Source organism: Physella acuta, unplaced genomic scaffold, assembly GCF_028476545.2.
Source record: "Physella acuta isolate Inbredline_101_S28 unplaced genomic scaffold, ASM2847654v3 ptg002700l, whole genome shotgun sequence".
In the NCBI taxonomy this organism is placed as follows: Eukaryota; Metazoa; Mollusca; class Gastropoda; family Physidae; genus Physella; species Physella acuta.
The window spans coordinates 31,513-45,362 of record NW_026734133.1 but is presented as its reverse complement, the minus strand read 5'-3'; the positions used below and the strand labels follow the sequence as shown (position 1 = coordinate 45,362).

Below are 13,850 nucleotides of genomic sequence, written 5' to 3'. Positions count from 1 at the left end.
AACTCCGGTTCCTAAAATACCGATAACATAAATGATTGCAGTTAGATGAATGAAATTGTATACTTGAGTAAAAGGTCTTATTCTCTCAATACATTTTTGAGTTATTTCTGGTGACAGGAAGTAATACTTTTGTCTATTTTTGACTTCTCTAGTAAGATCAATTCTACAGGACCGATTTCTTTCAAACTTTTCACGTAGATCAAGACTCGATTACAATGCAAGGTGACATAAAATGATACTTAATTAGAAGTTTTGTCACAGAAAAGTTTAGGGGAGATCATTCCCTCTTTATTTGAACTGAAAAAAAAACCGTGAAATAATAGAAACTTCGATTAGGTCCAAATAGAACAATGCATTGTTTTACTAACGTTTTGTTGGTGAATTCAGATATCAGCTTTGGACAAGAGCATAGTTAATTGTAATTCGTACCGAGATATAAGACTGTCCATCGACTTATAACTATATTGACGTATACAAAAATTCTGGCAGATGCCTACCAATCCAGTCAACGTCAATTTTTTTTTACCTGAGATAAAAACATGTTTGGGACATTTTACCTGTCATAAAGTCAAATTGGAAAAAAATTAGCCGACAGAGACAAGCTGGGGAATTTTTACCTGACATAAAGACAAGATGGGACTATAGACGTCACTTGGTCCACTCAGATGTACCGGACTCGTGTGAGGGAAAGTAAAGGTGGCTGGGCATAGTGCTGACCACACCATTCCTTCATACGCCATTGCCAAGGTCAAGAAACATGAACTCTACTTCATCTGTAGGTCAGAATAGTCAGAAAGGGGAGGTTTACTTTTTTTTTTTACATTAATAAGGCAAGATGGTGACATTTTTACCTGCCAAAGGCGGGGGGGGGGGGGAAGCTTAGCCTACTGACCACTTACGATGTATAGCAACAGGTGATATCTACTTGACCGGCTTAATGAACCGTCACGTCTAAAAATAGCCCAAGTAGTGCGTAGCTTTGTCCACTAGTTCAACCATGGCCAGGCTTGGAGGCAGGGGCGTAGCGAGGGGGGCGGGGCGGGGGTGCGGACCGCACCGGGTGACACCCTTTAGGGGGGGGGGGGTGACACCAAGGCAAAAATAGCAACATATATAAAGAAAAACTTGAGGGGGGGGGGGTGCAAATCGAAAGTTTGGGGGGGGGGGGGGGTGCAAATCAAAAACTTGAGGGGGGTGCAAATCGAAAGTTTGAGGGGGGGGGGGTGCAAATCGAAAATTTGAAAGTTTGTCCCCGGGAAGGGTCGTTACGCCTCTGGGAGGGGGGGGGGGTGACACCATTAAGTGCCGCACCGGGTTACACCCGACCTCGCTACGCCACTGCTTGGAGGTACACGGTCCCCTGATAGAAAGATAGTTGAGTTGAAAGACGGAAGTTGGCGGGAAGGCATCAACCCAAGCGTAAGAACACACTAGCAAAACGCCAGTCCGCCGCGCGCTTTAATTTTGTCACTTTTATGTACGCAATTACGGGCATTGTTATCGTGGGGGTCAAGCCCTGAATTGATGTGTAATCAGACGAAACAGAAACCAGTGGCCATGCGTATCTCATCGCGAGGGGAAAGCGCGGAGCCTGGAGATGACCCGTCTAAAATTAGCCGCAGTCGAAGGCACCGTCAGGCTTTGTCACTGTATAGTATAATCCAAGTTGTGTACGTTGTAGCCATTTTTGGATTCCGTCCTTCCATAAAAACACGACCCGCGTATTAATATCTGTCATGACGTCACGTTTGCTTCTTTGCACGTGTATTCTCCAAGTACCAAACATAAAGGCCTACGACTTTGCCGAGAATGATGATAAAAAGATCTATCGTTATAGTTTTATTTTCTATCGCAGCAATGTCATCGTCTCAAAAATGTGTTGACTTTTAAGTTATTATGAATACCGGCAAAAATCACAAGGGAGTGTAGCAATGTTTGCGGGAAATATCAGTGAGTGGGAGGTGTGTGTGTGGGGGGGGGGGGGGGGGTTGAAATCACATGTGTTGGTAATAAAGTTTACGGCAAATATCAGTGTGTGTTGGGGGGGGGGGGCGACTTATTGGGGATAATCACAGGTGTTGGTAACATTGTTTACATGAAATATCAGTGTGTGTTGGGGGGGGGGGGGGGGCGGACTTGGGGGATAATCACATGTGCTGGTAACAATGTTTACCGGGAAAATTAGTTGTGGGGAAACATCAAAGGTGCTGGTAACAATGTTTGAGGGAAATATTACTATTAGTGAGTACGGACAGGAGGCTTATCGATTTGGTGGGCTATTTATCAAGAAACTGTAAAGACACTGTTTAAATCATCTTTAGAGTAGCCTACCTTATTAAAATGACTGTAATAAAAGAAAACATAACAATGACATCTGCTTTATTAGGCCTGGCCTACATGTAAGTTAAACGTGCTTGTTTTTTTTGTTTTTTTTTTTTTTGTATCGCCTATCACACCCAACATGTTAGGATCAATTCAGCAGGGTTAGCAGCTCCTTCATCTTTAATCCAATTGAAACACGTATAGGATCACGTGAACAGCATTAGCTCCACCCATCGTCCTGACATCAAGATTTTTGTATTTTGAAACAGAAAGCCATAGATTCAACCTTTAAATTTTATGACGCCCGTCCCTCCACACGACTATTTCTTGACACAATCCACTCACGACCTGACGTGGTTCTAAAACAGTGTCCAAGTTGCACCATTCCGCTGATTTTATCCCCCCCCCTCCCACTCCGACTGGAATCAAAAAGCTCTACGTGACCTCCCAGCGAGTTCTAGAAGTTCGGTGGTGACCGGCAGCCCTCTTCGCCGCGTAGGACTCTTCATACAGATAGTTGTACTACTTGTAGACAGGTCACACCATGAGACTTGTCGAGTGAGACACATACAGACAAATGGTTGCTATCCCCCATACCCTAGTGTTGTGTTACCCCCATACCCTAGTGTTGTGCTACCCCCATACCCTAGTGTTGTGCTACCCCCATACCCTAGTGTTGAGCTACCCCCATACCCTAGTGTTGAGCTACCCCCATACCCTAGTGTTGTGCTACCCCCATACCCTAGTGTTGTGCTACCCCCATACCCTAGTGTTGTGCTACCCCCATACCCTAGTGTTGTGCTACCCCCATACCCTAGTGTTGTGCTACCCCCATACCATAGTGTTGTGCTACCCCCATACCCTAGTGTTGTGCTACCCCCATACCCTAGTGTTGTGCTACCCCCATACCATAGTGTTGTGCTACCCCCATACCCTAGGTTGTGCTACCCTCATACCCTAGTGTTGTGTTACCCCCATACCCTAGTGTTGCGTTACCCCCATAATGTTGTGCTACCCCCATACCCAGTAGCGTAGCGAGGGGGTGGGGGGCGACATATGTCCCCGGGCGCCGACCTTAGGGGGCGCCAAAATGGGTTGGAAAAATAAATTGAAAGGTCGAGGGGGGTGCAAATCAATAGTTTGAGGGGGGGTGCAAATCGAAATCTTGAGGGGGGGGGTGAAAATGGAAAGTTTGAGGGGGGGGGGGGGTGCAAATCGAAATCTTGAGGGGGGTTCAAATCGAAATCTTGAGGGGGGGTGCAAATCGAAAGTTTGAGGGGGGGGGAGGTGTAAATCAAAATATTGAGGGGGGGGGGGTGCAAATAAAAAAGTTTGTCCCCGGGCGCCGGGAAGGGTCGCTACGCCTCTGAGCCCATACCCTGTGTTGTGTTACCCCCATACCCAAACGTTGTGGGGGTTCCTACTCAAATTTAGATTAAATATAAAAATTAGCCTATTTTGTCTTCTCATCTAAAAAACAAATCCACAAAAATAAAAGACATTTAATGTATGAGAGTATTAATTTTTCAAAATCAATTACTTTCACGATTTGTCTCTCAGACTCATACCGATTTATGATTTTGTTTTACTTTTCCTCAAGTTCGCCAAGATATGGTGATTTAGTTTGGCCTACACAATTTTTTAGGTCGATTCACCTCGACAGTCACCACTCCTTGCTTACCATTTAAATAATTACCTCGTGAGGAGGAATTTAACCAAAACGTCCTTGAACTTTATCTGACCTACTCTGTTTAGGAGGCCGATCATAATGCTAAATACCATAGACATTTTTTATATAACGGCCTATGAAATTATAAAATAATAAATGAGAGTAAATTACGTCATGAATTAGGAGGGACTTGTCAACCTTCATCATTGTTTTTAGATCTAGGTCTAGCTAAAAAAAATGTTTTTTTAATTGAGCGGTACTATCGACACAAATAAAAAAACAACCGGGAGTGATCTCCCCTAAACTTTCTCGAATATTCTTATAGTACAACTACGGGGGATGGCACCTCGGGATATAGACATGATTTTTAATCAATTTTTAATTACTTAAACTTTTTAGAATATAATATAATCTCTTAGAAAAAAGAATTGCGCACCAAGTGAACACCAAACAATCTGTGTATAATAGTGCGGAATATTATAAGTACTTTATAAATTTACATACGTTTTTTTGAGAAATCGCAAATAGCGAAAATTACTACTTCCGGTCAACGGAAATAACTCAAAATTTGACAAAAGTTAGAGAATTAGATCTTTTACTTACATGTGAAATTTCAAATATCTATCTGAACTAGTACTTACATTATAGGCTTTTGAAAAATAGAAAGTAGAAAAAAAATCCACTTCCGGTTACCGGAAATCGCCGAAAAGTTGATACAGAACTAGACATTTGTTATTTTACTTATATATGAAATTTCATCAACCTATCTGTAATGGTACTCAAGTTATCGTGTTTACAGACACACACACACAGACATATGGACACGATTGCTAAACTATGTTTTTCCGACTCAGGGAGGTGTAAACGTCGAGATTTGAAAAAATCTCGATTTTTTTTGTTTGCACGATTACAATACTTTCTCTATACTTCGAGAAAGTATTGGTTATAATCGAGCTGCAGGATTTGACCACACACATTTACAGTAAATTACAGGCAACAAAAGCAGACCAGTGTTTCAGACTTTGTGCTCCGGGGGGGGGGGGGGGGGGGGGCGTGCGTCAGGACCGCACCGGGCGACACCATACAAGGGGGGTGACACCATTCAGGGGGGGGGGGGGATGACACCAAGAACAAAAAATTGCAAGATAAATAAAATAAATGTTTTTTTTTTGCCAGTTCAATGAATCGTTAATAAGAACTCACAAGTATTTTAAGTACGTAATGACGATCTCGACAAAATATAGAGAAAACAATGCTACACCCAGCTGTATTAACAGCCGAATATAGGTAAACATCGTTAGTATTAAAAGTGAACACTTTAAAGCTTTTACCGGAGGGGGGGGGGGGGGGGGAGAGACACCAACTGCAAACTTTACAGAGCCCCAAAAAAAAGTTTGTGTGGTAGTGTGTGACAGAGTGACAGCATAAGGTGCCGCACTGGGGGGTGGGGGCGGATCCTCTTTCCGAAGAGATGCCTGAAAGAAACTGAAGCAAACAAGAAACTCAAAGATAAGCTTGTAATAATTTTTATTTAATTTATTAAAAAGAAAAGGCTAAGTCTATATGCCTAGTCTAGCATAGAAGTAAACTTAGCATAGATATATAAATTAAATCCAAACTTTTTTTCCTTTTTAAATTTTTTTAATTTACTTATGAAAAAGCTGGTTCGATATAACGAAAGAAAACATTTACTTCAGGCTTAGATCAACCGGCGTAGATCTAATACTTAATCTTAATGTATTACTTTTTAAAAACAATATGCCGTTATTATCATTTTTAAAAATACAAAACAAACAGTAGATCTAGACCTACACCACTGGTGCGAAGTTATCGCACACTACAAAATGTGAAGGCATGTGTAAAAATGCATGGTACGCACTTCCTGGTGAAAATAATGTACACACTAGGTAGTAATAGCTCCGGGGTATGTTCAAGCTACTAAATTTATGAGGAAGCTTTTGTGGAGATTGTAATGTATTAATAATTTATATTTCGTGTCAAAATTAAAAATAAACATCCAATATTACCAGCATAATATGATGTAACCAAAATGAGTATACTCAACACATTCAAGTGTACGATACCAAATCAATATTTTCTTTTCGTAAGTAAAATTAAAATAGAAGAATTTGTTATGCCATATAGCTATATTAAGCCTATCTATATTCCAATTTTTTTTTAATGATGGTGACACATCTGCATGTTTATGGGTGAGCTAATAGTAAAAGTAAGAATGTACGTATTTATTAGCTGAATACTATTCGATACAGTGATATTCCTTTTTAAAGACTACATCGCGTGTCGCTAAAACTCTGTTACCCATATTTCATTAAAAAAAAATCGCCAATCGAATTATGTAATATATTCCGAATTGAGATATATTTGTAAACGATTTATGTTTATGTATTATAATAGTGTCTACGCCGTATTAATGAAAATATTTTATTTCAAAGTAAATTTTGTAAATAAATATTAGATCTCTAAAATATTATTTAAAATATGGGGTTAAATAATTATCTGATACTTCAAGAAATTTCGGGAAAAATGAGTAAAAGGATACTCTTAAAATTCGGACACATTTAAACTGTTTTTGCTTGTGTACGCTGATAGGCCTAACTTATAACTCAACTGTGCTGTACGTTAAAGGAGCTTTAGCATACCCACATACTTCACGATGTTGCTAAGCTTGAATGGGCCTGCGCACTGCGCGGAATAATTTTACACTGCTTATCAGCAGGAACTACTTTTTAGTCTGTGGCGGGCGCGGCCATTTTGTAGAGACCGATATTATTTTAATTTCTAATCGTTTTCAATCGTCATTTTGAAATTGCCATCTGCCTAACAAGAAATGGCAGACAGAGAGGATAGTGTTTATCAAGCTAAGCTTGCTGAACAAGCAGAGCGATATGACGGTAAGTTTAAAATCTTAGTTGTTCTAGGTGACCCCGCCGTCCCATCCATTGCCGGATCCTGCATTTAACGGCAAGATAACAACCTATCTCTTTATTAACGTTCTAAATCTAGATTGTATGATGTTCCCTTCAAGACCTTCAATGCATTTTCCATTGTAAATATCAAATATAATTTTATTATTAATTTCCCCATATAATCATGATCTTTGTCTAATTTTTCTAGTTTACAACCGTTCTGCATTCCTTTCATTTTTCTTAAGCGGTCGCCATTTTTTTGTCTCTGACTCATACAATTTTGTTCCAAATATCTGAAATTTATCAATTCCCGACGTAATTAATTACAATTACCCCTCATACATATGCCTCTAACCAACTTGAAGCTTGTGAATTACACAATAACCAGCTTAAAATACAATTTACTTGGTGGTAACCAGATTGTCACACCCCTTGTTTTTATGTTCACTCTTCTTACTCTTAGTGAACAGTTACAGTTGGTGTATTTTAGATTTAACAATATCCCTGAAGCATAAAATATTAAAACTTACTTTAGAATCTAGTCTAGATCTAGAATCTAGATGTTCTAGAGAGATTTTTATTTTAGAAAAGCTAGTTCTAAATTTATAAATGATTTGAATGGGGGTTGCAAGGCAAAATATTTTTGAGTGACTAATGAAAAGGGAGTGTTAGATTTTGCCAACTTGCAGGTTCAAGTTTTGTCATTATTTCACTGAGTTCAGTCTGGTGTGGTATAGAGTATAGACTCTAGTAATGGTTATCATTTGACAAGATCTTGTTTTCTTGGGACATGCTAGAATCTAGACATAAGTTTAATTGTTGTAAGGCAATTCAAAGCCATACAAGCTAGTTTCCTGCTGTTGTGGTCTCAGTCAGGGTACAAAAGTACCAGGTTTATTTGATGAATACAATTCTGATTAGGTTAGCAATACGAGCAAAAAACTGGATGGGCTATGTTAAAGCACAAGTAGTTCTGTTTTGGGGACATAATATTTGTACATTTCTTTTCCAGTTGCAGTAAATTATGAACTTAAGTTTGGCAATTCAATTACCATCTTTTCCTGTTCATGCCTAAGACACATGAGGCAGATGAAGTAGAATTAATCTTGTTTCAATTACCACTGCATATGGGGGAATGTGTGGTCAGCACTATGTCTGTCTTGATTTCCCTAAGTCATGTCTTTGATTTCATCAACACCGGGTGGTTAATTTCAATTCTGAATAGACATCAATGAGTCTATTCTAATGTTGCAGGTTTGCAGAAATGTGTACCAATATAGTAATGGCATACTCTAAATATTTTATCTAGGTTCCAAATACTTACAAAAGCCCATTAATTAAAACCCTTTTTTAAATCTGTTCCCAAATACATTTTTGGGTACATGTTATTAGTGTCCGGGAAATGCAACAATCTTCTTTAAAAGGTTATTGCTAGTAAACTAAATGCTATTTTAATGTGTGAATGTTAACACTAAACACAAACATGTGAGCAAATTATATAGTTTAGAAGCCAGCTATAATTAACTCCTAAAACTACATATTAAATGCTTAAGCCTGATAATGTAAAGCTTTTAATAATTTATTTTCAACTTGGCAAACAAGCATTTGCTCGTGTTCTTTTTTAGTTGCCAGGGGTAGTCATGTCTGCTAAACATAGTGTTACTAACAACTTAATACATCTATTTTTAAAAGATTATTGTTAGACATCATTAATACCAATCCTCTTAATTTTCAATTATGAAATGATTTACCATATACACACTTATTAAATATTCTAGTAGCTGTGAAATCTTGAAATAAAAATGAGTCTTGTTTTTCATGCGAAGTACAAAATACCTCAAACACTTCAACTTCATACTCTGCAAAGGCATTTTATAAAACAAAAAGCATTTTAATAAAACCGTTAGACTTGTTAATGTAGGGACTTCATTCTATTTTCATATATATTATTTTATTGGAGCATTGAAGTACAATATTTTAGATGCTTTTGTGGGGAAAGTTATTTTTCACGTGGCTAGTTTCCTTAGTTTGCATTCTTTAGATGCCTAGAAGTACATTTATATTATACTTTTCATTTTTCTATCACATTCAGTGACACCAATTATCTTTAACCCATTTGCAAAAAATTATCTAAAGATATGCGTATATATCTTGCTAATTACCTTCATCCTGTATTATACTGTGTCGTGTATTTCTTATACATGCATTTTAATCATTATCTGAGTCCACTAACTTGTATGAAAACAAGGATGAGGCATGACATAAACTGAAAATTTTGGAATGTACAAGATATATTGTAATCATGCTAACAAATTTGAGATTTTGATGGTATGTGTTACCTTTTCAGCTAGGTTGACAACATTTCATGTATAAGTATTATATCAGATGGGTAATTTTCTATTTTCTGGGTGATTCTCGGTTATTGGAAGTAGTACTAGATATTTTGAAAATTTAAGTTCAAATACTACTTGTAGATCTCAAGGCAATAAGAGCACATGCGTTGGAAGATGATAATGAAGCTGTAACATTGTATTGTATTATTGTAATTATAATCCTGTCAAAGTTTTTTGGTATTTTGTCTTAACCGCGATAAATGAACGCTATGAGAGTTCATAAATATATTAAGTAATATTTTCAAAATTTCATTGAGTGTACAGAATTAACTTGCAGTGTATATATTTTGCCCTTTTAAGGATGGGTGGTCTTAACAAGAAGTCAAACTTTAGCCATTAGCCTTACTTAGTAAATACTTAGCTATGAATTAGTTATTGAACATTATATGACTGCCTTTCCACTATCCAGTACAAATTGCACTAATTCTTATCAACTTTATAACTTTTTAAAATCTCTATCCATCTAGCTTATTCAGTTATTCACTGCATAAAAATGTCCTCATTCAGTGAACATAACATACTTATAAGGCATTCCTAGCCATTTAAGGTTATATATTTAACACAAACTTAAGCTTTTAAGTCAGATGCTGTTATACTGCAATACACATTAAAACTGAAATGTAAGTGGCAGCAGAGAACAACAGTATTTTTCAAATTGTTTCGTCACCTAAAATATAAACAACCAACAAATACATCTTTTTTTTTGAATAAAATTTTAAAAGTTAGGTTTTTTTTTACAATTTGTGAAATCTAGACAATAGTTACAATTGACTTAATTATAAAACCAAATTTGACTATTCTGAGGGGAAAAAATTAATTTGCTATGAGAAGTAGATCTTGTAGAGAAGTCAAACAAGCTGTTGAGATAAGTCTTAGAAGTTTAAAAAAAAATAGAACTTGGGCTGTGTATCAGACATTTATTTAAGAAAGAGCAGTTTCAAGCACATAACTTAATTAATTCAGATAGAAAATTAAAATTGGTATGGAGTTTTGAGAAGTATGAGCATTACACTTTAAAAAATGTGTTTAAAACTGAGACATGTTGACTTCAGTTTGAGCATTGGTATTGACCATTATATCTAAGTGTTCTGTAATAATTTAAAAATGGGAATAATAGAGGCAATTTTAAAATCACATGTTTAATATGCAATGTTTTATTTTATTAGTGTTAAAAACTATCTAAAAATATTTGTATTAATTTATTTCTCTAGAAATGGTAAGCTCAATGAAGAAGGTTGCCCAGCAAGACACAGAGCTGACTGTTGAGGAGCGCAACTTATTGTCAGTGGCATATAAAAATGTCATCGGTGCTCGCAGAGCTTCTTGGAGGATTGTAAGCAGTTTGGAACAAAAGGATGAAGGAAAGGTGTCTGAGGAAAAACAATCAATTACAAGGGAGTACAGAAAACAGGTTTGTTGTTTAATGTTATCTTGTTTTCAATTGATCAAAGAGCTTAATGAATTTTAAAATCATATATTTCATTAAATTTTAAACAATTTTTATGAACATCGCTTTAACCATCATTGTATTATTTTTACACTTGCTTTCCAGATTGAAACTGAACTTAATTCAATTTGCCATGATGTTCTACATGTTATTGACAACAATCTTATTCCAAATGCAGCCACTGGTGAATCAAAGGTCTTTTACTATAAAATGTATGTATATAATGTTGCACTAATATTGTTAAAGTGACCTTTTTTTTAAAAAAAATAAAAGTTATGTTTCATTTTCTAACTTTTGGTATGGTTTTTTTCCCCCCTTAATTTAGGAAAGGAGATTACCATAGGTATTTAGCTGAATTTGCCACTGGGAATGATAGAAAAGAAGCTGCTGAAAACAGTTTAGTTGCCTACAAAGCTGCAAGCGACATTTCTATGACAGAGTTGGCCCCTACACATCCTATTCGTCTTGGTTTGGCACTCAACTTCTCAGTATTTTACTATGAGATTTTGAATTCTCCTGATCGTGCTTGTCGGCTTGCCAAAGCAGCATTTGATGATGCTATAGCTGAGCTTGATACATTAAGTGAAGAGAGCTACAAGGATTCTACATTGATAATGCAGTTACTTCGTGACAACCTCACACTCTGGACATCAGACATGCAAGGAGAGAATGAAGGTAAGAGTCTTAAGATGTTACTCATCTCACGTAATAAATTTGTTGGGGTTGGTGGTAGTTGATATTCAGAAATTTTAGAAGCTACATGTATGGTTGTTGACAAAATGTTATTATCTTCAGGTGGTGAGCAACAGGAGCAAGCTGTCCAGGATATTGAAGGAGAGGATGCGTCCTAAGGCTGTGTTGAATTAGTGTACTAAAATTTTGAACATATAAAAATTTTGTCATTATCTTACCAAAACTGCTACCATATGTGAAGATCTTGGCCCACATTTTTCACGACCTTGAAGTCGTGCTCCCTCAGAAGTTATTTCTCTGTGACGTAGCAAGCTAACTGTCCTTGTTTTATTAAATTTTTTTTTTACTCCCAGAAAGTGAAGTTTATATGAAAGGATACATGGTCGATGCTGTGACAGTTTTGGCAGTAGTGTTTTGTTTGAAAATCTTGTCATTGGCTTTGGGAGGGTAGCACCTTCATATTATTATATGCTGGAACTATTAAATTTGTTTTTTTAAATTTGAGAAAATGAGATGGTTGTATGTTTTGTAATTAGTTAAGAGTTTTTTTGTCTTAAATATTTTTATTTTTGCTAGCTTCCTAATCAATTGCGTTCAGTTTGTCATCTTCATTTCATTTACTTTTGCATTCGTGGACAATGCATGTATACATTTACAAACTTTTCATGTATGCTTCTATTCATCCTTCATAGGATTCCCTTCTTGAAATGAATGATTTTGTGCATGGATGTCATTAATATTCTGTCTGTTGTATAAATAGTTGTAAAAATGTAAAGATTGGTGTCCTACACCAATAGAACAAGTTCACATTTCAACCTAATTTGTTGGTTACAGTGGAAGCAAAGATTCAAGGTTATGTATCCATCGCCAGTGACAAGTACTATTGCCTAATTTGTGTAGAACTCAATTGTATTACTGATCATTTTTATAAAAATAATATTTAAGAGGATAAATATTATCCCTCCTTGGTCTTTTGATGTTTCTAGTTTCTGCAATTTTTTAAATTCATTCTTACCTACCTATAACTTCTAAATGCCTATATAAAAAATGTTCAAGTCAGTATACAAAACAATACATTCATGTTTTAGTCACTATCCATGGTTACAAAGTCTTTTCAACTTTAAAGAGCAAGGAGGGTTAATCTTAACCATTGTTTTCATTTGCATACTATTATAAGTAATCACTTAGGTAATCATTATTAAATCTTCAATGCTTAGACTTGTAGTTTAAACTTTGTGTGCTGGAGAAAGATGAATTTCATTTATATTAACTTTTTAATCAAACTTTGTTTGATTATAAGTGGCTTAGGTGAAATTTAAGAGGACCAATAAGTGTCTTTCACTAGTGATTTTCCTCACAAAACCAGCCAAGCATTGCAGGTTTACTCATTCTACTAAATGTAGGTGTTCTATCAATGTTACTTTTATCTTCACACAATTATATTTAAGTTTCATTTGAAATGTGTACTGAGGTAAATACATTAATCTTAATTTATATTGACTTTATATAGTTTTAACACAAAAATAAGGAAAATAAATTATTTTTAATTTGGCTTCTAGTGATTACACCTTTAACAGTTTGCACTTGCATAAGGTTACATCTGAAAAAAAAATGTTTCAAAAAAAGATAGAAGAAATAAATTTTGCTGTGATTAAAGTTTTATACTAATAACTTTTGTGTGTTAAAAGTTATAGCATGTCATCTAATTGTTCTTAACAGCTGATTTATTTTACCCCATCATTTCAGCATAATGTTGCAATTTCCAAAATTAACATTTTGACATGGTGCAATTGAAAATAAAAATTCTGGGGGAAAATAATTGAAGTTTTAAATTTTGATTTTCCTTAGCACTAAAAAAAATGGCACTTTGGATGCCTGATAAGTGTTGTGATCACAATATTTTAAATTGTAGACATGGTGTCAGTATACCTTGTTTAGTAACTAGAAATTACATGCTCTAAAAGGTTTGTAAATTACACCAATTGTCATGCTTTTTATCTTAATTAAATCTATATTCAAGTGCAAACTTCTCACGTTGTCATGCTTTTCTGTCTTATGGCTCTTCGGCAAAAAATTACCATCTTTATTTAAAATCAGCAACCTTACATTAAACTTTGCTACAATGGATACACAACAGCCTAATTCATCTGATGATAGTGATAGGCACATTGAAAGTAAAGGTGGCTGGTTGTTGTAGTACAAGTGGTACCATCCCTTGGCCTGATGCATGCTGTGACCTTGACTGCAGCTGCCTTTTAACCTGTGATAGTGTTAGATTATAATCCGGGAATATTCCCTGTTTATAACTATCATGAATACTGGAAGAGTTTATATTTTGATTTGTCCTGATAAATAAAGTCAACTAGAATTACAGGTACTGATCTGTGAGACCGTTAGAC

At 36.0% G+C, this 13,850-nt stretch overlaps 2 protein-coding genes across 2 annotated transcripts; both read left to right on the top strand.

The window, feature by feature from the left end:
* Window positions 1-2,340: 2,340 nt before the first annotated feature.
* Window positions 2,341-3,357, top strand: LOC131933991 (nematocyst expressed protein 4-like). The gene is made up of 2 exons (XM_059290426.1): window positions 2,341-2,399; window positions 2,925-3,357. The coding sequence occupies exons 1-2, from the start codon at window positions 2,341-2,343 to the stop codon at window positions 3,355-3,357; spliced, it is 492 nt and encodes a 163-aa protein (XP_059146409.1).
* Window positions 3,358-6,713: 3,356 nt separating this feature from the next.
* On the top strand, window positions 6,714-13,481 carry LOC131933996 (14-3-3 protein epsilon). The gene is made up of 5 exons (XM_059290433.1): window positions 6,714-6,903; window positions 10,523-10,722; window positions 10,864-10,970; window positions 11,084-11,433; window positions 11,554-13,481. Exons 1-5 carry the CDS (start codon window positions 6,840-6,842, stop codon window positions 11,607-11,609), a joined length of 777 nt encoding a protein of 258 aa, XP_059146416.1. The 5' UTR covers window positions 6,714-6,839; the 3' UTR covers window positions 11,610-13,481.
* Window positions 13,482-13,850: the final 369 nt, after the last annotated feature.